The following is a 25,958-nucleotide window of genomic DNA, read 5'->3' as shown; positions in this document are numbered from 1 at the left end:
GGACCAAAAAACAACAACAACCTCGGTTCCCGAAAAAGGCCAACCCCCGCTTGCGGGGAAAAATGGCCTCTAAAGGTGGTTTATATCCACTTCTACAGCAAGTGATTTGGCTTTAGGCACAATGCTCTGCTGTAATTTGCCTGTTGCGATTGTGACGACAGCTTCTGCAACAAATGATCACGTGTATCCAAATGGGGTTGCTTCCAGATCGAACTGATGCCACATGACCTGATTACTCAGCTGCTGCGAGTTTTGGCGATCGAGACTCAGCAGGAAAAGTCGCTGGCTGCTACTGATCCAACAGACTTTATGCTCAGTGGCATCGAGGCCTTTTCATTTGACTACACCGTCACCTGGCCATTGTCTCTCATCATAAGCAGGTGCTATTTTTTTGTTATACAAGTTTGACACTCGTGGTGACAAAGGAGGAAAAGGAACCAATAGGCCAGGAAAAATAGTTTTAATCCCAGAAATAATTGGTATAAAGCTGGAATTTTCAGGATAGCCTCATTCTTTTAATCGTTTATCACATCAGAAGTCCCCAAATGTCCGGTATGGGCTTCATGGTTAAAGCACTTCGTTGCCTAGCAACAATTCCTGGGACCAAGCAATGTCTTTTTGAAGACCGAGTGAGTTTTACGACTACTACAAAATTTAATTTCATCACTAATATGTCAATCTGACATAGTAAAAGCATATTTGTATCATCAGAAAGACAATAACTAAATAAATTAATATATATATATATATATATATATATATATATATATATATATATATATATATATATATATATATATATATACAGTGAAACCTTGACTTACGAGTGCACCAGCTTACGAGTTTTCCGAGATACGAGCCGTCGCTCGGGCGGTTTATTGCTTTGAGATGCGAGCCGAGATCTGAGTTACGAGCTTACGCCACCCGCCACCAAGTGGGTTCCGGTCACGTGGTTATCTTGCCGTGCAAGCATCTCTGCCGTATATCGCTGCTGCTTTGTTTTCGCATTTTGGTTATTTTGGAGCTTACGCCACCCGCCACCAGGTGGGTTCCGGTCACGTGGTTATCTTGCCGTGCAAGCATCTCTGCCGTATATCGCTGCTGCTTTGTTTTCGCATTTTAGTTATTTTGGAGCTTACGCCACCCGCCAACAGGTGGGTTCCGGTCACGTGGTTATCTTGCCGTGCAAGCATCTCTGCCGTATATCGCTGCTGCTTTGTTTTCGCATTTTGGTTATTTTGGAGCTTACGCCACCCGCCACCAGGTGGGTTCAGGTCACGTGGTTATCTTGCCGTGCAAGCATCTCTGCCGTATATCGCTGCTGCTTTGTTTTCGCATTTTGGTTATTTTGGAAAATTTCTTAGTTTTAACCATGGGTCCTAAGAAATTGAGTGCCAAGGGCAGTACTGAGAAGAAGAAGAGGATGATGTGCTTGGATATAAAACACGCAATCGTCGAAAAACATGAGTGAGGTGTGCGTGTTGTCGACTTGGCGAGGCAGTACGATCGTAGTACTTCTACGATATGTACGATTTTGAAGCAGAAGGAGTCGATAAAGGCTATAACGCCAGCCAAGGGCGTTACGATTATTTCAAAGCTCCGGACCTCTATCCATGAAGAGATGGAGAAGTTGTTGTTTGTGTGGTTGACGGAGAAGCAGCTCGCAGGAGATACCGTGACCGAGAGCATCATGTGTGAGAAGGCCCGAGACATTTACGGGGATTTGGTGCAGCAGGCGGCGGGAACATCAACGGACAAGGCATCGGAAGTCATTCAAAGCCAGTCGGGGATGGTTTGATAATTTTAAGAAGAGGACCGGCATTCACTCCGTCGTCAGGCATGGTGAGGCAGCAAGCTCGGATGTGAAGGCAGCTGAAGATTTTATTATAACTTTTGCCGAACTGATAGAAGCCGAACGATACATCCCCCAGCAAATCTTCAACTGTGACGAGACAGGGCTCTTCTGGAAAAAGATGCCGAGGAGGACGTATATAACGGCAGAGGAGAAGAGCATGCCAGGCCACAACTTGTTCAGAGTGCCGGCGATAGCTCGCCTTCTCTTTGTGGAAAACACGGTGAGATCCTTAACATCCAACAACTAATGGGACGCAAACGGGGCGCCCAGTTTAGCGGTACACACATTGATGAATCACCCTGCCTGTGATTCACCCATGACAGGTTATAGCTGGGTCGGGATTCAAACCCAGGCTGGACAGTTTAGAGTCAAGTGTGCATACCTCCAGTCCAGGCCATCCTGCCAACTTGTATGCTGCATACAGGTGAAATATAAAGCGCGAGATATTTTTATATATACTGTATATTTAAAAAAAAATTGGTGTGGTTTTTGGCGGGCTGGAACGGATTAATAGCATTTCAATGCATTTTAATGGGGAAATTTAATTTCAGAAACGAGCAAATTGAGTTACGAGCTCGGTCACAGAACGAATTAAACTCGTAAGTCAAGGTTTCACTGTATATATATATATATATATATATATATATATATATATATATATATATATTACTACATATATATATATATTACTACATATATATATATATTACTACATATATATATATATTACTACATATATATATATTACTACATATATACATTACTACATATATACATTACTACATATATATATTACTACATATATATATTACTATATATATATTACTATATATATATTACTACATATATGAACACATAGCATCTCTCTGCCGAGCAACCAATAATCCAGATTTCCTAGCGTTTTATGGGGGAGCAAAGTTCGGTACATCAGATGAATATAGATACGATACAACATAACCTTTTATGCATACTAAGTCGAGGCTCGTATAAGAGCCAACACATAAAACATATAATAAAGGGAGTGGGAGACGAGAGGGGGAGAGAGAGAGGGAAGTACAACAACAATAGAGAACAGGAACATCAGGAGATCTGTGGAAGGGAGAGGGTGTGGGGTGGGGTGTACGGGATAAACAAGATGGACACTACAGGGACTTTCAGGAAAGAAAACGGAATTTGAAAGAGGTGGATTTGGGGAGGATGAACGCGGGTAGAAAATATCAAGGTTTTGGATGGGGGAAGATAAGAGATGGTGGTGAACAGCTGTTTTGAAGACTTGGAGGGAGGAGTGGAATTTAAAAGAGTGTGGGAGTTTGTTCCAGAGGCGGGGAAAAAAAAGAAGAGGAATGATAGTGTGAAGGTGAGGAGAGAGTCTTGATTTTGGCAGTTTTACCAGAAGATGGTTGCTGGCAGACCTTGTGCGTCCTGCAGGAATATTTGGGGGACAGAGCACAGACAGAGCTGGGAGGCCATCAGACAGAGCTGGGAGACAGACAGAGCTGGGAGAGAGTGAAAGGCCATCAGAAGCAACTTCATCGCGGGAGATACCAATGATTTTATAAGCCTTCGTTTTTGCAGCTGAAGCCAAGCTAGGTGTGAGGCAGGATCACCAGCCTCGAGGGGAGAGCAGTTGTCCAGTAAGCCAGTGAGTGCTATATTTCACCTTGCTACTCTTCCACCCACAAGTGCAGCTGCTCGACAGCATTCATTCCGAAAATATTTGCAGGTGCAACAATGACTAAGAAATGATCTTCCTCCGAGAGTGGGGATGGCAACTGCTCAACAGCGCATTGGCCCTGTGCCTACTGATCTTCCAGCTGTACCTGAAAAACTTATGAAACTCATTAGCTGTAAATGCAAAGTAGGGTGTTTGAGTCAGTGTGGGTGCAGACGAGCAGAGACGTCATGCTCTGTGATGTGCAGCCACTGTATGGGTTTGGCATGCATTAACTCACGACAGGCTGAGGATCTCGGTGCTGAGGATGATGACTCCGAGAGGGGTTGTTCAGATACTTCAATGTCTTGGTTCAATGTCTTGGTAGTGTTCAATGTCTTTGTTCCCGTTGTTTTATTTAGTGTTATAATTGCGCGCCGATTGCTTGGCGGGTAGTGTGTGTGTGTGTGTGGTGCAGTGTCATAAGGAACAAAGGAAAAGGTCACAGAGGCAATTTACATACAGGGGATTAATTACCCTTAACCCTACCTAATTAACATAGCCCCACCCCTCGTCATGGGGACAAAGATACACTCTTATGCGACATCCAGTCTCACGGATCCCGACTTAGGTACATGGGGGTTCTTCTTCTTCGCCATGACATTCGGAGCACACTACCCGATACAATAATACCTGGCCCTGAGGTATTTCTTTGCCTACCCCCTCACAAACATAACAATATATTGTCTTTCTAATGATACAAATACAGTCGGACCCCGCTATTCGTGGTTCCGCTATGCACGGGTTCCCCATATTCGCGGTTGATAAAATGCGACCTGTTTCTCTATTTGCGGAAAAGTGTCCCGTGTATTCACGTTTTTTTTCTTTATATTTGCGGCTGTGTTCCGTGAAATCGTGGTTTTTTTTTTTGGTTTTTTTTCATATTTGCGGCTGTGTTCCACGAATTCGCAGTATTTCGGGGGCGCAAAAAAAACATCGTCTACGAGCCGCGAGCATGATCTGCTTCTACATTCACTGCTGTGTGCTTTGCGTTTTCATGGCTTCCGTAGCCACAAATTTTAGCTGCATTATAAGCGGGCTTGGCGAGATGTTCCACCAGCTGCATAACACCTCATCCCCGTGAGTTACTGTACAGAATGAAAACGCTCCACAGTATCTATTCGTGTAATTAGCTGTCTCCCTTTTCCCCAATGAAACTGGCATGGCATGTATTCATGGATTTTCTTAGACATTCGCGGGAATTGCCTCGCCATTTCCGGGATTATCGCCGACATTTGTGGGATGTGCCTCGCCATTTCCGGGATTATCGCCGACATTCGTGGGTTTTGTCTCACCATTTCCGGGACTTTTATCGACCATCGCGGATTACCGTCGACATACTCTGGATTTGCGTCACCATTCGCAGATTTTGCCTTGCCATTCACGGTTTGGTCCTCTCTATTCGTGGATTTTCACGACTCGGGAACCTCTCCCCCCTTTTTCAATTGAAACAATGCCCCGCTATTCGTGGTTTCGTAATTCGTGGAGTTTTCCAGGAACGTATTCCTTGCGAATAGCGGGGTCCCACGGTATGTTTATACCACATCAGATTGATATATTAGTGATGAAATGAAGTTTTATAGTAGCCACAGAACTCACTCAAGTCTTCAAATAGACATTGCATGGTCCCTGGAATGGTTGCTAGGCAACGAGATGCTTTCATCATGAATCCCACACCAGACACTTGGGGACTTTTGATATGTGATAAACCATTAATGAGAACAGCACTCGGAAGAGAGCATACCTCCCTCCGCCAGGCTGAACAGTTTATAGTTTGTAGTTTGTATCCCACTGATAGGCCGGTTCTGGATTCGGACATGAACCAAAATCGAATCTGCTTGTTTTTGTCACATAACCAACTCGTCCCCCAAGTTTAGTCGTAACTCGTCCACAACTTTTTAAAATATAACTACCCCGTGGGGCAGGCTTTACGCCCCTTGGGACAGGTGACTCGCCAACATATCATTTTTCGCCAGATCTCTCAATGGTGACGAATCACTTAAGTCTTAAGATATTAAATAATTTTTTTATCCGAATCCATATTCAGAATTTGCCTCAAAATCTTGTGTCCCAAACCCGTCTCTCTCTGTACCTACTGTACCCAATTGTACCCAGCTGCTCCTGGACTCTGTGTCCTTCTCTCCTGACAAGGTGGAGAAGTTTGTCAATCCTCGACTCTGATTCTGCAACTGGACCAGACGGCAAAATCCTGCTCTGCCGCTCTTTCACACCCTCTCTCTGTTCTCTTCACCCTCTCTTTTGCTCAAGGTCATCTGCCATCAGCTTGGAAATCAGCCAACATTACCGCTTTACACAAAAAAGGTGCAAAAACAGATCCTTGCAACTACAGACCAATCAGCCTTCTCCCAATTATCAGCAAAGTCATGCAATCCATCATTGCTTCAGATATCAAATCCTTCCTCTTCTCCAATGGCTTGATCACTGATCATCAATTTGGATTCAGACCAGGCCACTCTACTCTGGACATGCTGCTTCTGCTGTCTCAACAATGGATGGAGGTCCTCAATGTCAAACAGGAAATTAGAGCTGTCTCCCTTGACATTTGTCTCACTTTGGCTAACCCCCACTCTAGCAGGGAAAATGGCCTTTAAAATGCATGTTGTTGTGTGTTGTTGTTGTCCCTTGACATATCATGTGCCTTCGACACGGTCTGGCATCCTGCTCTGCTCACCAAACTATCCTCCTATGGTATCCATGGAAATCTCCATGTATGGCTTGTGGACGTCCTCTCTGGTCGTAGTCAACTTGTGGCCCTGAATGGATTTCTCTCATCTCCCCTCCTGTTCAGGCTGGAGTTCCCCAAGGCAGTGTTCTGGGCCCTGTGCTTTTTCTGGTCTTCATCAATTATCTCTCCGACTTTTTGGAAAATCCTCTCTATCTCTTTGCTGATGACTCTACTCTCTGCCTCTCCATACCTCATCCCTCAGATCGGCAGTCTGCAGCCTCCTCACTCTCTGCAGACCTGGACAAAATCAGACTGGTCAAACAAGTGGAACATGTCTTTCAATCCTGACAAATCCCACACTCTTACTATGTATCTCCGAAAAGACCGTCTGGACAATCCTCCCATCTACTTTCTCAACAATCCTCTCCAAGAAGTTCTGTCACTCAAGCTTTTGGGTCTCACTATCTGCCATGATCTTTCTTGGGAAAACCACATTTCCAAGCTGGCCTCCAATGCCAGTCACCGACTGGGCATCCTCCATCGTGCGAAGTCCTTCCTTGGCACACCTGAGCTCCTCACCACAAAAAAGGTTTTCATCTGCAGCTCAATGGAATACTGCTCTCCCCTCTGGGCTGGTGCCCCTGCCTCACACCTAGCTTGGCTTCATGCTGTTGAAACCAAAGCTTTCAGAATCATTGGAATCTCCCGCGATGAAGCTAACTCCGAGGGCCTTTCACTCACTCACCGCAGGTTGGTGGTCTTTCTGTCTTCTACCGACTCCTCTCTGGCCTAGCACTCCCCCCCCCCCCCCCCATCCCTGTCTGGGCTCTGTCCCCCAAATACTCCTACAGGTTGCACAAGATGTATATGTTGATTGCATATACAGCAACCCTCTTCTGGTTTAACTGTCAAAATCAAGACTCTCTGCTCACCTTCATTCTTTCATTCCTCTTTTCTCCCACCTCTGGAACAAACTCCCTCGCTCTCTTCAATCCCACTCTTCCCTCCAAGTCTCTAAAACAGCTGTTCACCACCATCTCAAATCGTACAGCATTCAACAGGTGACTCTCCAACCTCAAGTGATGTATGACTAGAACCTTGCAGATGTTAGAACAGAAACCCTGACCCTAATGAATGCTGCGATCGGCCACCACCATCTCTTATCTTCCCCCATCCAAAACCTTGATCTTTTCTACCCCCGTTAATTCACCCCAGATCCACTTTTCTGAAATACCGACTTCTTTCCTGGAAGTCCTAGCTGTGTCCATGTGTTTTTTAGCCCTCATATGCCCCACACTCCTTCCCACACCTCCTCCCCCAAGCCCTCTCCCTCCTACAGATCTCCCGATATCCCTGCTCTCAAATGTTGTACTTGTGTGCGTCCCCCCTCGCTCCCCGTCTTGTTTCCCGCTCCCTTTATTTCGTCTTATGTGTCTGTTGTTTTGTCATAAATGTTATCTCTTACACGAGCCTCGATCTTGTATACACAAACAAAACAAACAAACAAAAAAAACACAACAGGATCTTCACGAAAATCGAATCGATTAGTTATTGTCACACACCCAACCGGTCCACCAAGTTTCGTCCAAATCGGTCCATAACCTTTTGAGATATCGTGCTATGTATCGGTTTTAGCCCTATCACTCGGATGAAGAATCGCTTAAAAATTATCTGATCCGGATTCGAATCTTCACCTTATTCTTCCTTGTCACATACGATCTGATACGAAGATCGTATTTAAATTATTCTTCCTTGTCACATACGAAGAATGAATTCTTCCTTGTCACATACGCTACCTCTCCGCCAATTTTCCTCCGAATCCGTCCACAACTTTTTGAGACATCTTGTTCACAGACAGACAGACAGGGGTGAAGAGATAACCTCCATCCACCTTGGTGATGGAGGTAAAAACTGAGGCTATCTTGAAAATTTCAGCTTTATGCTGATTATTTCCTGGTTTTCACCATATATAGGCTAAAGTGGCTGGACTATAAACTGACAATGGGTCAGTGATGCCACAATTCGACACAATGATCAAGGGAATGAACACAGGAAAATAGGATGGTAGGAAACGCATTTACCTGCAATTAAGAGGGTTACCTTAGCTTCGGTAAGGTTAATGTGGGTCAAAAAGGTTGCGGGTGGGGATGCGGTTGACATTGGCGGTATTGCATCACCTACTTGAAGCCTTGCAGTGAAGTGACATTCAACAGCCTCGGGACAGTGGTTCCACAAACGGGAGAAAAGAGTCGAGGTGTGCCGTAATCGTCCATTTTTAGGATTTCAACCAGGAAGGGTTGCCTCAAATAACGTGTGCCTCTGGGATTAGCTGGGAAGGGTCAGATGGCTGATAAAGTGACAGATGCTCAAAATAATGATTCGTATCTTATGGAAGTCAGCTACCAGTTGTGCTGTCCAATTATATTGTCAGTATTATATGTGGAAGCTTCTTTACAGTCAGCACAATTTAATGTTATCTCGTTATATTTAAAAGTGCAATGCTGTGCTGACATTAGTGATGACTTATTATTTTATGTGCTCAGAAAATCTCTGACACGCTACCAGATTATCTTTCGACACCTTTTTTACTGCAAGTATGTGGAGCGGCAACTCTGCAACTTGTGGCTCATCAACAAGGCCATCAAGGTGGACTTTATGAATTCCAGCAAGTGGTATGATGTCGCAGGCTGCGTGCACACTGCATTTGCAAAACGACTGTTGAGTTGCTGTGGTACCTGAACAGGTATTTACTTTTGTGATGGTGCAGGATTAGGGTGGCCTTTGCCCTGCGTCAACGCATGCTGAATTTCATGCAGAACATCCAATATTATATGATGTGCGAGGTCATCGAGCCAAACTGGCACCTCTTCGAGAACAACTTGAAGACGGTACACTTCGTGTCTTTTGCACTCGCTTATAACTCGGTGTAACTAGAACGGCACCTGGTAAAGAGCATACTTCCGCCAGGCTGAACAGTTTACATTTGGTATCCCACTGATAGGCCGGTTCTACATCCAGACCTGAACCAAAATCGAATCGATTTGTACTCGTCACACACCGGACATGTCCACCAAATTTCGGCGGGATCCGTCCAAACCTTTTTGAGATATCATGCTCAAAGACAGACAGACAAACAGGGGTGAAAACATTACCAGGTGGTGTCGGTAATATGAAAAGACAAAACTAAATGTCAAGCTGAAGGTTACGCCATGATGCTGTGTGTACGGCAACGTGTTAAATCGTGCAGAACTGGGCCTGTGCCTCGTCATTCTCAATTGATCGTTCCTCACCTTGCTGCAATTCCACATCAATTTCTTGCAACAGAACCACAATGATAAAAGCTTATAAATCACAGTCCAAATCGTGTCAAAGGTCATGGTGGTGCATAATATGTTCAAAAGTTGATAATCTGTATGGTCATGTCGCTTCAATGGACAAGTCCTGTTGTATACCTGGTTACCATACCTCCAATACCTAGTTATTATGTTGCGTGCCTCTCACAGGTGTCCAATATTGATGACGTGCTTTTCTGCCACACAAACTTTCTTGACATTTGTTTGAAGGACTGCATGCTTACCAACCCAGAACTCCTCAAGATCTTCTCCAAGCTCATGTCGGTCTGTGTCATGTTCACCAACTGTATGCAGGTGTGAGCACAATTTGCTTTTCTTTTTTTTTCTTTTCTTTTTTTACAATCGTTGTAGAACTTTTAAAAATAGATGTCGGGTTCCTTCCTTTTCTGCGCACTATTGGCTACTGATGTTTGTGAGCATTTTATTGAGCTGTTAATTGTCTTATGGAAGCTTACAATTTGGGATTTTGTTTTGGTCCTTGGGTGGGTGTCATGGATGGGGTAAGCAGACAGCATAATTCCAGGTAGTTATAGGTAGGTAAAGCTCAGAGGGGCTTCGATTTATTTACAGGGTGGGGGGGCAAATTAAAAATTAAAAGAGTTAGTATTTTGGTTTTGTTAATTTTGTATACAAAGTCGAGGCATGTGGAGGAGCTTGAACATTGAATTGGTCAGGCTGTAACAGAATAAAAAGAACAATGGAGATATGGAGGAAACGTGCAAACAGTGGGGTTGAAGTCCAAAATAAAGGGTGACTTTAACAAATAAGGGATGTGGATGTAGGGAAGATGCATGGGGTAGACACTATGGATATAGAAGCAAACTCTCAGGAAGGAAAGACGAGAAATTTGGGAAGTGGTGGGCTTGGGGAGGGATAATGGGGGAAAGAAAGGATAATGCTAAATGGATAATGATTGCTTTCGTCTCCTGGAAAGCAAATCCAATGGAAGGAAATCTCATTTCCTTTCACAAAGCACGAAACAAATGTGTGTCCACCCTCAGCAGAGCCAGGAAACAATATCTCTCCGTTCTCAAGACCGAACTCTCTTATCTGTCTCCCTCTTCCAAATCCTGGTGGTGTCTGGTCAAATCTGTTTCTGGTGTTTGTTCCCCCTCCATCCCCTCCCTCACCTCAAACGGCTACACGGCTGATTCCGCACGTGAAAAAGCTGAATGCCTCAACTCTGTGTTTGCCTCTAAATCTTGTGTCCCAAACCCATCCCTCTCTGTACCCACTGTACCCAGTCGTACCCAGCTGCTCCTGGACTCTGTGTCCTTTCCTCCTGACAAGGTGGAAAAGTTTGTCAACCCTCGACTCTGATTTTGCAACTGGACCTGACGGCATCAGCCCATGGGTCCTAAAAGCCTGTTCTTCCGCTCTTTCACTCCCTCTCTCTGTTCTCTTCACCCTCTCTTTTGCTCAAGGTCATCTGCCATCTGCTTGGAAATCAGCCAACATCACCGCTTTGCACAAAAAAGGTGCAAAAACAGATCCTAGCAACTACAGACCAATCGGCCTTCTCCCAATTATCAGCAAAGTCATGGAATCCATCATTGCTTCAGATATGAAATCTTTCCTCTTCTCCAATGGCTTGATCTCTGATCATCAATTTGGTTTCAGACCTGGTCACTCTACTCTGGACATGCTGCTTCTGCTTTCTCAACAATGGATGGAGGTGCTCAATGCCAAACAGGAAATTAGAGCTGTCTCCCTTGACATATCACGTGCCTTCGATACGGTCTGGCACCCCGCTCTGCTCACCAAACTCTCCTCCTTTGGTATCCATGGAAATCTCCACGCATGGCTGGCGGACTTCCTCTCTCGTCGTAGTAAACGTGTGGCCCTGAATGTGTTTCTCTCATCTCCTCTTCCTGTTCAGGCTGGAGTTCCCCAAGGCAGTGTTCTGGGCCCTGTGCTTTTTCTGGTCTTCATCAATGATCTCTCTGACTCTCTTGAAAATCCTCTCTATCTCTTTGCTGATGACTACTCTCTGTCGCTCCATTCCTCATCCCTCATCCCTCAGATCGGCAGTCTGCAGCCTCCTCACTCTCTGCAGACCTGGACAAAATCACAGACTGGGCAAACAAGTGGAACATGTCTTTCAATCCTGACAAATCTCACACTCTTACGATGTCTCTCCGAAAAGACCGACTGCACAACCCTCCCATCCACTTTCTGAATAATCCTCTCCAAGAAGTTCTGTCACTCAAGCTTTTGGGTCTCACTATCTGCCATGATCTTTCCTGGGAAACCCACATTTCAAATCTGGCCTCCAAAGCCAGTCGCCGACTGGGCATCCTACGTCGTGCGAAGTCCTTCCTTGGTACACCTGAGCGCCTCACCACTTAGAAGGCTTTCATCCGCAGCTCTATGGAATACTGCTCTCCCCTCTGGGCTGGTGCTCCTGCCTCACACCTAGCTCGTCTTCACGCTGTTGAAACCAAAGCGTTCAGAATCATTGGAATCTCCTGCGATGAAGCTAACTCCAAGGGCCTTTCACTCACTCACCGCAGGCAGGTTGGTGGTCTTTCCGTCTTCTACCGACTCCTCTCTGGCCTTGCCCCCCCAGCTCTCTCTGGGCTCTGTCCCCCAAATATTCCTACAGGTCGCACAAGATCTGCCTGCAACCTTCTTATGGTTAAACTGCCAAAATCAAGACTCTCTGCTCACCTTCACTCCATTCCTCTTTTCTCCCGCCTATGGAACAAACTCCCTCACTCTCTTCAATCCCACTCCACCCTCCAGGTCTTTAAAACAGCTGTTCACCACCATCTCTTATCTTCCCCCATCCAAAACCTTGATCTTTTCTACCCCCGCTAATTTCACCCCAAATCCACTTTTTTGAAATACCAACTTCTGTCCTGGAAGTTTTTGGTGTCCTTGTGTTTTATACTTCTCCCACCCCCCCCCCCCCCTTCCCGCGCCTCCTCACCCCAAGCCCTCTCCCTCCCACACATCTCCCTGCTCTCAAATGTTGTGTTTGTGTGCTTCCCCTTCTCTCCCCATCTTGTCTTCCGCTCCCTCTTTTTATATATTTTGTTTGTCTGGTTGATTTGTTTGTGAAATAAATGTTAGCTCTTTCACGAGCCTCGATTCAGTATATAAAAAAAGAAAGAAAAAAAAAAAGGTTTTGGATGGGGGACACTGCATAGGAATTTAGTGTTCGTGTTGACACTGTATAGGAATTTAGTGTTCGTTTTGACACTGCATAGGAATGTAGTGTTCGTGTTGACACTGCATAGGAATTGAGTGTTCGTGTTGACACTGTATAGGAATTTAGTGTTAGTGTTGACACTGCATAGGAATTTGGTGTTCGTGTTGACACTGTATAGGAATTTAGTGTTCGTTTTGACACTGCATAGGAATTGAGTGTTCGTGTTGACACTGCATAGGAATTGAGTGTTCGTGTTGACACTGTATAGGAATTTAGTGTTAGTGTTGACACTGCATAGGAATTGAGTGTTCGTGTTGACACTGCATAGGAATTGAGTGTTCGTGTTGACACTGTATAGGAATTTAGTGTTAGTGTTGACACTGCATAGGAATTTGGTGTTCGTGTTGACACTGTATAGGAATTTAGTGTTCGTTTTGACACTGCATAGGAATTGAGTGTTCGTGTTGACACTGCATAGGAATTGAGTGTTCGTGTTGACACTGTATAGGAATTGAGTGTTCGTGTTGACACTGCATAGGAATTGAGTGTTCGTGTTGACACTGTATAGGAATTTAGTGTTAGTGTTGACACTGCATAGGAATTTGGTGTTCGTGTTGACACTGTATAGGAATTTAGTGTTAGTTTTGACACTGCATAGGAATTTAGTGTTCGTGTTGACACTGTATAGGAATTTAGTGTTCGTTTTGACACTGCATAGGAATTTAGTGTTAGTTTTGACACTGCATAGGAATTTAGTGTTCGTGTTGACACTGCATCGGAATTTAGTGTTAGTTTGACACTACATAGGAATTTAGTGTTACAGTGTTGACATTGTATAGGAATTTAGTGAGTCCTCATTTGAAATATTGTGTAGTTTTGGTCACCACGTCTGAAGAAGGACATAGTTGCCAGAAAGAGCGTTCAGTATAGACCATAGAGAGACAAGATTTATTCCGGGCCTAGCTTGTCACCCCTGCGGCATGAACCAGGGATCAAATCCAAATAAATCGTTACATATTTCATGCAGACCCCATGTTGAATGCATATACAAAGTTTCATTAGAAATGTTTTAAAATACGCCTAATTTTTATTATTTTTTTGTATACAAGATCAACGCTCGTGTAGGAGCTAACATTAATCACAAAAAAAAAAACGGACACACAAAACATACAATAAAGGGAGCGGGAGACAGGATGGGGAGAGAGAGGGAAGCACACAAGTACAACAGCAGAGAACTGACATCGGAAGATCTGTGGGAGGGAGAGGGCTTGGGGGGAGGAGGCATGGGAAGGTGGGGGGGGGGGCGGTGGGGGGGGAGAGGTTTAAAACACATGGACTCTGCTAGAACTTCCAGGAAAGAAGTCGGTGTTTCAAAAAAAGTGGATCTGGGGGTGAATTAACAGGGGTAGAAAAGATCAAGGTTTTGGATGGGGGAAGATGGTGGTGAACAGCTGTTTTAAAGATCTGGAGGGAGGAGTTGGATTGAAGAGAGTGAGGGAGTTTGTTCCAGAGGCGGGAGTAATAGTAAGGGCATTTTATGAGATATTTCACAAATCTGTAAACTAAATTGTTACCAAAAAATTTCTTCACCAATATGTTTGTAAAGGTGTGTAATAACGTGTGTTAAAATGTTGAAGTTCAACTCCCGTGGGAAACCCAGAAAAAAAGCTGTTGAATTCGGGTACCGAAAAATTATTTTCGAGAATTCTTTTTTTTTTTATCGGCCCTTAAGTAACTTATGAGGGGTCAAATAAGGGTTTTTCATGATTCTGAGTTGATTGTTAACATTTATATTTTCACTTTTACATTTACACACAAAGTAGCTTTTATTTCACATACATATATAATACTCAAGAGTTATTTCTCATTCACAATGTCAGAAGTTTCAACAGTCATTGTCTATGTCTTCTTCAGACTCAACATCATGACTGCAGTTTCTGCATGTAATGCCATTACAGACTCCACAGGCCAAGATGCACGTGACCCCATTCTTCTTGCAGCTGCATCGCCGGTTGCTGCAATCTCCATGACAATTACAGCTCGTGAACTGCAATAGCTCCTCAGGAGCCGTGGGGTCCAGTGTTGGAACTGGCTCATACCCATGCACACCTATTGTCCATCCATAGTCACTGGGGTTCAGAGACATGCTCTGTAGAAGGATCCAGTCCCGGGTCTGCAGGTAGGCACGGAGTGAATGTTGTGCAGCTGCACCCTCTGTTGGAGGTAGAGTCTCTGGTTTGATCACCCACCCCGCTGCCCAGAGTGTGTCACCTGGAGTGAGGAGTGGCTGATCATGAGCCAGGGAGGAGGAAAGCTCAGCGAGGGGGAGAAACATGATCGCGTTCGTTCCTATCTGTTTCCTGTTCGTAAATGGAATAATCTTTACTTCAGTTCCTCTCAGGATCTTAGCTTTGTCGAGTGCCTTCAACTTCACCCGGGGGAAAGCTGCTCCCTTTCACTGTGGATCTGGCACAGTGATCTGGCACAGTCTGTGGATCTGGCAAAGGTGGTGCTGGAGAGGTGACTTCGATCCAACCCATTGAGTGAAAGGGAGTGTTTCCGTGAATAGAGACAATGTTTCAATCTATATTGTCTCCAACAAACTGAGTGACTGCATTGTTTGTTTCCCCAACCTCCATAAAGACCACCTGATCATTACTTGACAATTCACTTTCACTGGCTGGCACTTTGGCTGTCATCACTGATTGATCCTCAAGCGCAGCATCAACCGCAACCTCATCATTGATCTGTTCATCGGTTTCCTCCACAATGGTGTCAAGAGTGCCAGAAGTATCTGGAACATCATCTCCACTCCTACTATTAAGGAAGCAGTATTTGTAGTTTTGTGTCTCCGTGTAAGACTCAGTGTATCCCAGCCGGTGGAACTTGTTGAGCATCCATTTTGACCCAAATCTATGATCAAGTTGTATGGCAAGCCCCATTTGGTGTGGCAATACTCCAGACCGAGGTCGACAGGCCTTAATAAAATTCTGCCCCCAAACGGCAACTCTTTCGTCTGTCTTGACAATCGGTCTCAAGAACATCTGAAGGCTTGCAGGAACAAGTGTCAGCTGACTATCGATGTCAGTCATACTGTGTGTGGTGGGGTATGACTTTGGACCTAAATCAATCAAGGCAATATCATTGGATATGAACTTGAGTGCCGTCTTTATGATCTGAGTCTTCTCATCTCCATGGTCAAGATTAGCATGATGCGCTCGCAGAATATTGTCGGTGCCATCTTTGAGACAGAGTACATCTGCCCTTCTTTCCTGTGTTGTGAAATACAAGGTGTCTTCGTATTTCTCTAGAAGTTTTATCTTTAGCCAATGCTTTGAATAAGAAAGGCTCTTCTCTGGTGACTGATCAAACTCCTGCAGCTTTTCATGGACTTGGTCCATGTTCATTACCCCATGCTCTAATTCTGAGTCTAACCATTCGCAGAATTCAATAAAAACTGCCTCTCGCTCCTCATCAATACTCCTCTGTCCTCTCTTCCTTTTTCCTTCCTCATCAGTCTTGGACAAACTGTCACCTCTCGCAAACATGAGTTTGCATCGCAAATGGTACAGTGTTTCTTCTGCTACCAAGTCGTTGATCCCTTCCAGGCGTCCAGTGACTTCAGTGCCCCAGTCATCCCCGCGACTACGTGCTGTCTTCAGCAAGCTTGCCTTCAGTGTATCTGCAGTCAAATTATCTGGCACTCTGTATTTCTTTCTAGCTTGTGCTGGATTATTTTTGTAGAGCTGGGCTGGTTGGTTGCAAAGAATGCATACATCCTTATACAGGAGGTCAACTGACTGTGATCTTCTAGAACTGCAGCCAGTTGATGAACTGAACTCACAAGTAGTGCATCTTCTCTTCAACTTTGATGACTCTTTCTCTGCCTTTGATGCTTGAGCTGACGTCTTGGTGGTTGCAACAAAGTTGTTGTACAGATCATTTTTACACTTCTGGTGGTACCTCAGTTTTCCTTCCTTTTGAGCCTCCTTCATACGTTCCACAACAGTAACATTTTCGACAGTTTCTGCTTGTTTCAATAAAGTTGAGTATCCCTTTGGAGTTGCCTGTATGAGCCTTTCAGCTGGTGTATCCGAGCGTGCACAGATGAAGCAATTGAGCACAGGTGGAGTAACGTCTTCATCCATATTGCTAGACTCCATGTCCTGCAAAGTAGAAAATGAGATATATTTAGAAATTATTTTTCCACAAAGGAGTGTCTGTGGTGAAATATAAATGTTAACAATCAACTCAGAATCATGAAAAACCCTTATTTGACCCCTCATAAGTTACTTAAGGGCCGATTAAAAAAAATAAAAATTGTCGAAAATAATTTTTCGGTACCCGAATTCAACAGCTTTTTTTCTGGGTTTCCCACGTGAGTTGACCTTCAACATTTTAACACATGTTATTACACACCTTTACAAACATATTGGTGAAGAAATTTTTTGGTAACAATTTAGTTAACAGATTTTCATATGTTTCCCTTACTATAAAGAAGAATGAAAGAGTGAAGATGAGCAGAGAGTCTTGATTTTGGCAATTTCACCAGAAGAGGGTTGCTTGCAGATCTTGTGCGACCTGTAGGAATATTAGGGGGACAGAGCACAGATAGAGCTGGGGGAGCTAAGACAGAAAGACCACCTACCTGCCTGCGGACCTGCCAGAATTGCCTTTTTGGTATTTGACATTTTGACCCCACCCTGGGGCCCCAGGTTGTGGAGTCAAACATGGTACAAAAATGTCCTCCTTTCCATCCGTCCATAAAAAATGAAGAAGAAGAACCTTTCTCACACACAGTGTTTAATTCTGAAGGGTTCTAATGGGTTCGAAAAGTTAATTCCAAAGGTTAATTCCAGCGGGTTCTAAAGGATAATTATAATGGGTTCCAGAGGGTATTTATATTGGGTTTTAAAGGGTAATTCCAAATGGTAACTCCAAAGGATTCTAATGGGTGATTCTAATGGGTTATAAAGGTTAATTCTAATGGGTTCTATAAGTTCATTTTACAGGGTAATTCTAAGGGTTTCTAAAGGGTAATTGTACGACGTTCTAAAGGTTTTGTTCATTTCTAGGCTTTGCTTATTTCATATTAAAAATCCCAAACTGAACCGCTTCCTTTGAACACAGGTGCGATATACAGTCGTTGCAAAAATATTGGCACCTTCACACGTTTTTCAAATAATGCAACATTTCTTCCAGAAAATTGTTGAAATTAAAATATATTTTGGTATCCACACATGTATTTTTTTGGTTTGCAGTGGAACAAAACAAAAATAAAGCTGGAAAGAATCACTAAATATTAACTTATTCCACACAGACATCCTAAAATGGGCTGGACAAAATATTATTGGCACCTTTTAGAAGTTGTTAGAAATAATTAGATTTCAAGCAGGTGATTCTCCTTTACTTTGGAATTTAACTCACTTGTGGTGAGTTGCAGGTGCCTACAATATAAAAATCACTCATTCAACCAGTTTGAATGGAGAAAAGGAGTCATTCTGCTGTTTTGTATCACTGTGTGTACCGCAATGAGCATGGAGAAAAGAAAGAAAACCAGAGAATTGTCTGAGGAGGTCAGACACAAGATTGTAGCCAAGCATGGACAATCTCAAGGCTACAAGTCCATCTCCAGAGACTGTGATGTTCCTGTATCCACCGTACGCAATGTTATTAGGAAGTTTAAGGCCCATGGCACTGTGGCTGCTAGAGAACACTTGATAGAAGATTGCAGTGAAGGATTGTTCGAATGGTGGAGAAAGCACCTTGATCAACTGCCACAGATTGAAGCTGACCTTCAGACACAAGGTACGACAGTTTCAACTCGCACCATCCGTCACCAACTCAATGAAAGGGGGTTCTTGGGTTGGCGATCCAGGAGGACAGAGACACAGAGAGACACAGAGAGACACAGAGAGACACAGAGAGACACAGAGAGAGAGAGAGAGAGAGAGAGAGAGAGAGAGAGAGACAGAGACAGAGACAGAGACAGAGACAGAGACATATAGATAGAGAGAGATATAGATAGAGAGAGATATAGATAGAGAGAGATATAGATAGAGAGAGATATAGAGAGAGATAGAGAGAGATAGAGATAGAGAGAGAGATAGAGAGAGAGATAGAGAGAGATAGAGAGAGATAGAGAGAGAGAGATAGAGAGAGATAGAGAGAGAGATAGAGAGAGAGATAGAGAGAGATAGAGAGAGATAGAGAGAGATAGATATGCCTCCTCCCGGGGATATATATATATGACAGCCCGACTGGAGTTTTCCAAAACACACCTGAACAAGCCAAAATCCTTCTGGGAGAATGTCCTGTGGTCAGATGAGACCAAGTTAGAGCTTTTTGGAAAAACACATCATCTCTGTGTTCGCAGAAAACAAAATGAAGCCTTCAAAGAAAAGAACACCTTCCCTACTGTCAAACATGGAAGAGGTTCAGTGAAGTTTTGGGGTTGCTGTGCTGCGGCTGGCAATGGGTGCCTTGAATGTGTGCACGGCATCATGAAATCAGGAGATCACCAAGGCATTTTGGAGCACAATGTTCAACCCAGTGTCAGAAAGCTGGGTCTCCGTCGAAAGTCATGGGTCTTGCAGCAGGACAATGACCCCACACACACTTCAAAAAGCACCCATGAATGGTTCAAGACAAAACGCTGGACTGTTCTGAAGTGGCCAACAACGAGTCCAAATCTAAATCCCATTGAACACCTGTGGGGAGATCTGAAAACAGCAGTTGGGAGAAGGTACCCTTCAAATCTGGGAGAACTGGAGCAGTTTGCACAATAATCGTGGGCCAAACTGCCAGTGGAGAGGTGCAGGAACCTCATTCATGGCTATAGGAAGTGCTTGACTGCAATTATTTTGTCCAATGGCCGAGCTACCAAATATTAAGTCGAGGTTGTCAATTTTGTCAATGCCATTTCTTTTTCTTTTCTGATTTAAAAGGATATATTAAGTTCTTAAATAAAAACAAAGGTTCTGTAATATTACCAGTGAAATAAAGAATTGTGGAGACCAAATACTTTTGTCAATTTCAACTTATTTCTAGAGGAAATTGTGAGTTATTTGAAAAAGATGCAAGGGTGCCGATATATATATATATATATTTTTTTTTTTTTTTTTTTTTTTTTAAATTAAGTGTGGGGATAATAAATGAAGAATGAGTGAGCAGTATGAACTCTATTTATGATCAGTGTGAACTCGGCCACTATCCCAGGTAAGGAAGTGAAGCTCCACCGGTTGACTTTTCTTCCCAGACAGTTTTGTGATTTTTTTTATTCTGGAAATGTAGCTTCGAATTGCATCTGAATGCCAAATTTAAATGTTATAGCTCACCTATGAAGTACAGTGCCTTCAGAAAGTATTCAGACCCCTTGATTTTTTTTTTCACATTTTGTTGTTACAGCATTAATTTAAAATGGATGAAGAGATTTGTTTTAGTCTTAAGAGACTGATCTACACATAATACCCCATTACCCCATAATGTCAAAAGGGAATTTTGTTTTCGAAATTCATACAAAATAATTAAAAATTAATAGCTGAAATATCTTTGGTCATTAAGTATTAGAGCCCTTTGCTTTGACACTCCAAATGAGCTCAGGTGCATCCAATTTCCTTTGCTCATCCTTGAGGTGTCTCCACAACTTGAATGGAGCCCACCTGTGGCCAATTCAATTGATTTTTTTTTTGTGTGTGTCTACAAGATCGAGGCTCGTGGAAGAGCTAACATTAATCGCACAAAAAGTCAAACCAACACAGAAAACACAAAATAAGGGCAGTGGCAGACAAGATGGGGAGAGAGGGGGAAGGACACAAACACAACATTTGAGAGCAGGGACATCGAGAGAAATGTGGGAGGGAGAGGGCTTGGGGGAGGTGGGAGAGGTATAAAACATATGAACACTGCAAGGACTTCCAGGAAAGAAGTTGGAATTTCAAAAAAAAAGTGTATCTGGGGTGAATTAGCGGGGGTAGAAAAGATCAAGGTTTTGGATGGGGGAAGATAAGAGATGGTGGTGAACAGCTGTTTTAAAGACCTGGAGGGAGGAGTGGGATTGAAGGGAGTGGGGGAGTTTGTTCCAGAGGTGGGAGAAAAGGGGAATGAAGGAGTGAAGGTGAGCAGAGAGCCAAGATTTTGGCAGTTTAACCATAAGAGGGTTGCTGGCAGATCTTGTGCGACCTGTAGGAATATTAGGGGGCAGAGCACAGAGAGAGCTGGGGGAGCAAGGCCGGAGAGGAGTCGGTAGAAGACAGAAAGACCACCAACCTGCCTGCGGTGATTGGACATGATTTAAAAAGAAACACACCTTTCTATATAAGGCCCCACTATTGACAATGCATGTCAGAAAAGCAACTCTACCATGAAATCCAAGGAACTGTTTGTAGAACTCTGAGATAGAATTGTGAGGAGGCATAGATCTGGGGAAGAGTATAAACAATTTCTAGTGTCGAAAGTTCCCAAGAGCACAGTAAGCTCCATCATTAGGAAATGCAAAGAATACGGAACTGCTGAGACTCTTCCTCGAGCTGGCTGTCCGACCAAACTGAGCAACTAGGCAAGAAGGACCTTGGTCAGGGAGGTGAACAGGAACACAATGACCACTCTGAGAACTACAGAGTTCCTTGGCTGAGATGAGGGAACCTGCCGGAAGGACAACAGCCTCTGCAGCATTTCACAAGTCTAGGCTTTATCGGAGATTGACCAGACGGAAGCCACTCCTGAGTAAAAAGGCACATGACAGCACACCTGGAGTTTACAAAAAGGCACATGAAAAACTCTGAGAGCATGAGGTAAAATATTCTGTGGTCTGATGAGACGAAAATTTATCTCTTTGGCCTGAATGCAAAACGCTGTTTGGCGGAAACCGAGCACAGCTCATCACCCATCTAACATCATCCCGACTTGCATGGTGGTGGCAGCCTCATCCTATGGGGATGCTTTTCAGCGGCAGGGAATGAGGGACTTGTAAGGATGGAGGGAACAATGAATGGAGCCAAATACAGATAAGTCTTTGAGGAGAACCTGCTTCAGAGTGCAAAAGACCTTAGACGGCGGTGACGATTTTCGTTCCAACAGGAGAATGACCCCCAAGCATTTACAGATTTAAAGTTAAAGCAACACTGTAATGGCTTCACAACAAGAACGTGAAAGCCCTTGAGTGGCCTAGCTAACGCCCAGAATTAGATGTTTCTATTTCATTTTGAATTATTTTGTAAAAATTTCTATTAAAAAAAAATACTTTGACGTTGTGTATTATTTTGGTGTATTATGTGTTGATCCGTGACAAAATAATTTCAATTTTATCCATTTTCAATTCAGGCTGTAACATGACAAAATGTGAAAAACGTCGAGGGTTGTGAATACTTTCTGAAGGCACTGTACTAAACATTTTATTCAGTGAGTAAGTGGTTAGAAATATAATATTTTTATACACAACAGAACACAAAACACATCCTTGTGATGTCCCTGTGTTTGCCCCACTGTGTTCCTTCCACATCACCTCCCCCTCCCCGCACAGAAGAATTGCCGATTAAACTAGTATAATTAATTAATGCAGCATTAATATGGGGCTGGCATGATGGGAAGATTTTAAATATATACAGTATATATTGCTTTGTTCTGCTTTGAGTTGATATAAATATCTAAGAATCTCATTGTATAACAAACCAATGAATGGTCGTTTTAAGGCCATTTTCCCCGCTAGAGCAGGGGTTAGCCTTGCGGGCCCCATGACAATCATGGTTCCCTGTTTGAGGCAATGTTTTTATGGCCGGATGCCCTTCCTGGCGCCAACCCTTGGTCGCCTCTTATGATGCGCAGGGATACGGTGTACCTATTCTAAACTGGGGTACACACCGGGATCATTCATCCCAGCAAGCTGGTACTCAATTTGCCGACCTCGGAAGGATGACAGGCTGAGTCAACCCCCCGGCATTAATTCAGTGATCGACCGGGATTCGAACCCAGGACCCTAGGATCCCAAGCCGGCACCCTAACCGCTAAGCCAACACCAGGGCTATATATAACAAACCAATACTGACTACAAATTCTACCGTTTATTACTCACACACTTTTTGAAAAAGAAAGGTGGGAGTTGTGGGGGGGATTATTGGGTATTGTAATTGGCTCTGTCTGTCTGGCACACGATCTCCCTCTAAACGATTTTGCAGAAATTCACGAAACTTCCGGGCACATTCCAAAACATTTTTTCATGAAACTTTCTATATGCAATCAACATTGGGGACTGCATGAAACGCGTAACTATTTATTTGGATTTGATCTCCGGTTCATGCTCATCTTTCATGTTCATTCTCATGGTCAAAACAGAGAGAGAAAAAAAAAGAAACTCAAAATGTGATATTCGGTCATTCCTGATAGAACCCTTTTTGCCATCCTTTACCTGTCCTTTATGTGGTAAGTTTAGAGATGAGCAGTGGTGCACTGTCAACTTCACTCTAGTTCAAATTGCATTTGATTATGAAACGGTAATTTAAAGTTGTAGGCCTTGTGAGATTTTGTTTTCTTCACACAAACTTTTGCCGGAATCACATGCCTGTATCCTGGACCTCATTTGCGAGGACCATTTGAAATGGCAAACATGTTGCTTCGTTGGTAATCTTTAACATTGGCTGCACATGTTGTTGTACACATCCCAGCGGTTCTCCAACTTCGACGTTTCAACAGGAGCAATACTCAATCCACAGGGTATAGATATCAAATCCGAGGACGGTGAACATTTTGAGGAATGGGAGAAGGACTGTCTGATGACTAAGGTTTGTGAAAAGCCACATCGTAAATTGGAATTTATTTTCTTGATTCAGAATTAATTGTTTTACTTTAATATGTTATATATATATATATATATATATATATATATATATATATATATATATATATATATATATATATATATATATATTATTAATCCACCTGTTCCTTCAATCACCTCCCCCTCATTGCCTTTGGTTTAGTACCTGGCGGAATATGCTCAATCCTTCCAGAACAGCGAGAGTTTTGAAACGACCATTGACATGTTTGACAATAACTTCTCCACCTACCTGCTTGACCTCCTCGATAAGATCAGCATACATAGCACCAATGATTGCGAGCACAGTATGATCAACATAATCTACAGGTGAGTTGGCTATGGGCATTCCCCTCTTTTGCGTGTTTGCTTCTTATTAGTTTTTGATGTTGTGGCCAATGAGAAATTGCCTTTTTGTTAAGAAAGAATGTTCCGAGAAGCTCATTTGGTCTTGGATCCTGAGTTAATACGGGATTGAACCCAGTTGATCAAAACCGCCGTTTTGGTGCCGTGGTCACAGACGGGCACCACATCTCGGGTGTTTGGAATGGAGATGTGAATGTGGCTATAAAACCTGCATTAAGGTTGTAGGTGTTTACACCCCCATGGTGTATTTTTGAGGAGTATTTGACTGCCAACAATTTATTGCTCCGGGCCCAGTCAGCATACAGAGCATGTCATTTGGTTGAGACGGCCCTCCCTCCTCTAGGTACCGAGTGACTTAATGTTAGCCCTAGGTGGCCACAAATAATCTGTCCTCGTACTTTAGTGCAGCGTTTGATACAATGGACCATCGGATATTGCTGCAGAGACTATCCAAGCGTTTTGGTTTCACTGGCAAGGTTCCACAGTGGATTTCCTCTTATTTGGTGAATCAAACACTTGCCATTAGGATCAAGGAGATCAAGTCATATATACGACAACTGTGGTGCAGCCCAAGGGTTGGTACTGGGACCGATTATTTTCATGATGTCCAGTGCCCCAGTTGTTGATATCATGTTAAACCATCTGAACGTGAGGTCCCGCTGGATCGACTCAATTTGTGCATCGCTGATGTTAAGCTTTGGGCGACTCAAAACAAACTCACATTAAATTATTCTAAGACGGAAATCATTCATTTATCATCAAAGTTCCTAGTACTGCCTCATCCACTGACCATTGTGGTTGGTGATGTTGACGTTTCTCCCATTGTCCATGCAAGAAACCTTGGCAATCATGGATAATCATCTAACCATGAAAGAACAAATTAAGAACGTTTGTCGTTCCGCCACTGCAGCAATTGGATTCATTGGACAGATTCGGAACTATCTTACGAAGATATTTTTCTCTACTCTCATTTTGGTACTCTCATTTGATGCTACCGACTATATGCCCGTAAAAGCCTGTGTTATGGGCTGCCACAATCTGACGTACATCAGCTACAACGTGTACTAAACACTGCTGCTCGAATTATTGGGAAAGTTCACACATATCCGACAAACTCTAAAAAGCCTCCACTGACTTTCCATTGAAAATAGAATCGTTGTCAAGATCCTTCAACTCACCTATAAAGCACAAAACATGAGCCCGGCCTACATAATGGGCATGATCACCCCTTACCCAGCATGCACGTTGAGATCTTCAACTAAATGCCTTCTCATTGTTCCAAACGTCTCAATTCGTTGCTATGATGACCAAGCATTTGAAGTAGCGGCTCCAACTCTTTTGAATTCACTCCCTCTACACATCCGTCAAACAGCCAGTCTACACATTTTTAAAACATTGCTCAAAACACATCCTTTCAACAAAACCTGATCATAATCTTCATGTTAATAGCCTAGTTTGTTCTTCTGAAATAAATGTTGGTTACTGTGAATATTATTAATCATAATTAATTTTGATTGATTTTATTTGTAAAGCGTGTCGAGGATATTAAATCATCATCATGCGCTATATAAACCTAGCATTATTATTATTATTATTATTATTATTATTTTGAAAATAATAGGCCACTGTGCTTGGTACTGTTGCCAAATTCTCTTCTTTGGCATAGCTGAACAATTTGGAGTTTTCACTACTTGTAGTTGAAGGGTGCTGGGTTTCCAAGGATTTTGTCGATTCCTTTTTGAGGAGATGTTTACCGTAATTGTCCAGCATTTTGGAATCCACCAGTCATAGCAATAGACTAGAGCGCATACCTCCGCCAGGCTGAACAGTTTATGTTTTGTATCCCACTGATAGGCCGGATCTGGATTCGGACCTGAACAAAAATCTAATTGTCTTGTTCTTGCCACCAAACCAACTCGTCCACAACTTTTTAAAATGTCATGTTATACAGACTTGGCATTTAATATGGAATTTTTTTTTTTCTTGACTTGGGTTTACTTTCTGAACTCAGTATATCAATCTGGTG

At 43.3% G+C, this 25,958-nt stretch overlaps 1 protein-coding gene across 2 annotated transcripts in view; it reads left to right on the top strand.

Annotated features, from left to right (window-relative positions):
• Positions 1-25,958, top strand: part of TUBGCP2 (tubulin gamma complex component 2) — a 58,704-nt gene that overhangs the window by 30,336 nt on the left and 2,410 nt on the right. For both annotated transcript variants that reach the window (XM_078772480.1, XM_068105837.2), the window contains 6 exons: positions 208-380; positions 8,796-8,924; positions 9,020-9,140; positions 9,756-9,899; positions 23,418-23,534; positions 23,733-23,896. In XM_078772480.1, coding sequence (XP_078628606.1) covers positions 208-380; positions 8,796-8,924; positions 9,020-9,140; positions 9,756-9,899; positions 23,418-23,534; positions 23,733-23,896 — 848 coding nt within the window. The remainder of the gene's footprint in view (positions 1-207; positions 381-8,795; positions 8,925-9,019; positions 9,141-9,755; positions 9,900-23,417; positions 23,535-23,732; positions 23,897-25,958) is intronic.

This window comes from Myxine glutinosa, chromosome 2 (genome assembly GCF_964187855.1).
Source record: "Myxine glutinosa chromosome 2, kmMyxGlut1.1, whole genome shotgun sequence".
In the NCBI taxonomy this organism is placed as follows: Eukaryota; Metazoa; Chordata; class Myxini; order Myxiniformes; family Myxinidae; genus Myxine; species Myxine glutinosa.
The sequence above is the reverse complement of the archived record's forward strand: the minus strand, read 5'-3'. Positions and strand labels throughout refer to the sequence as shown.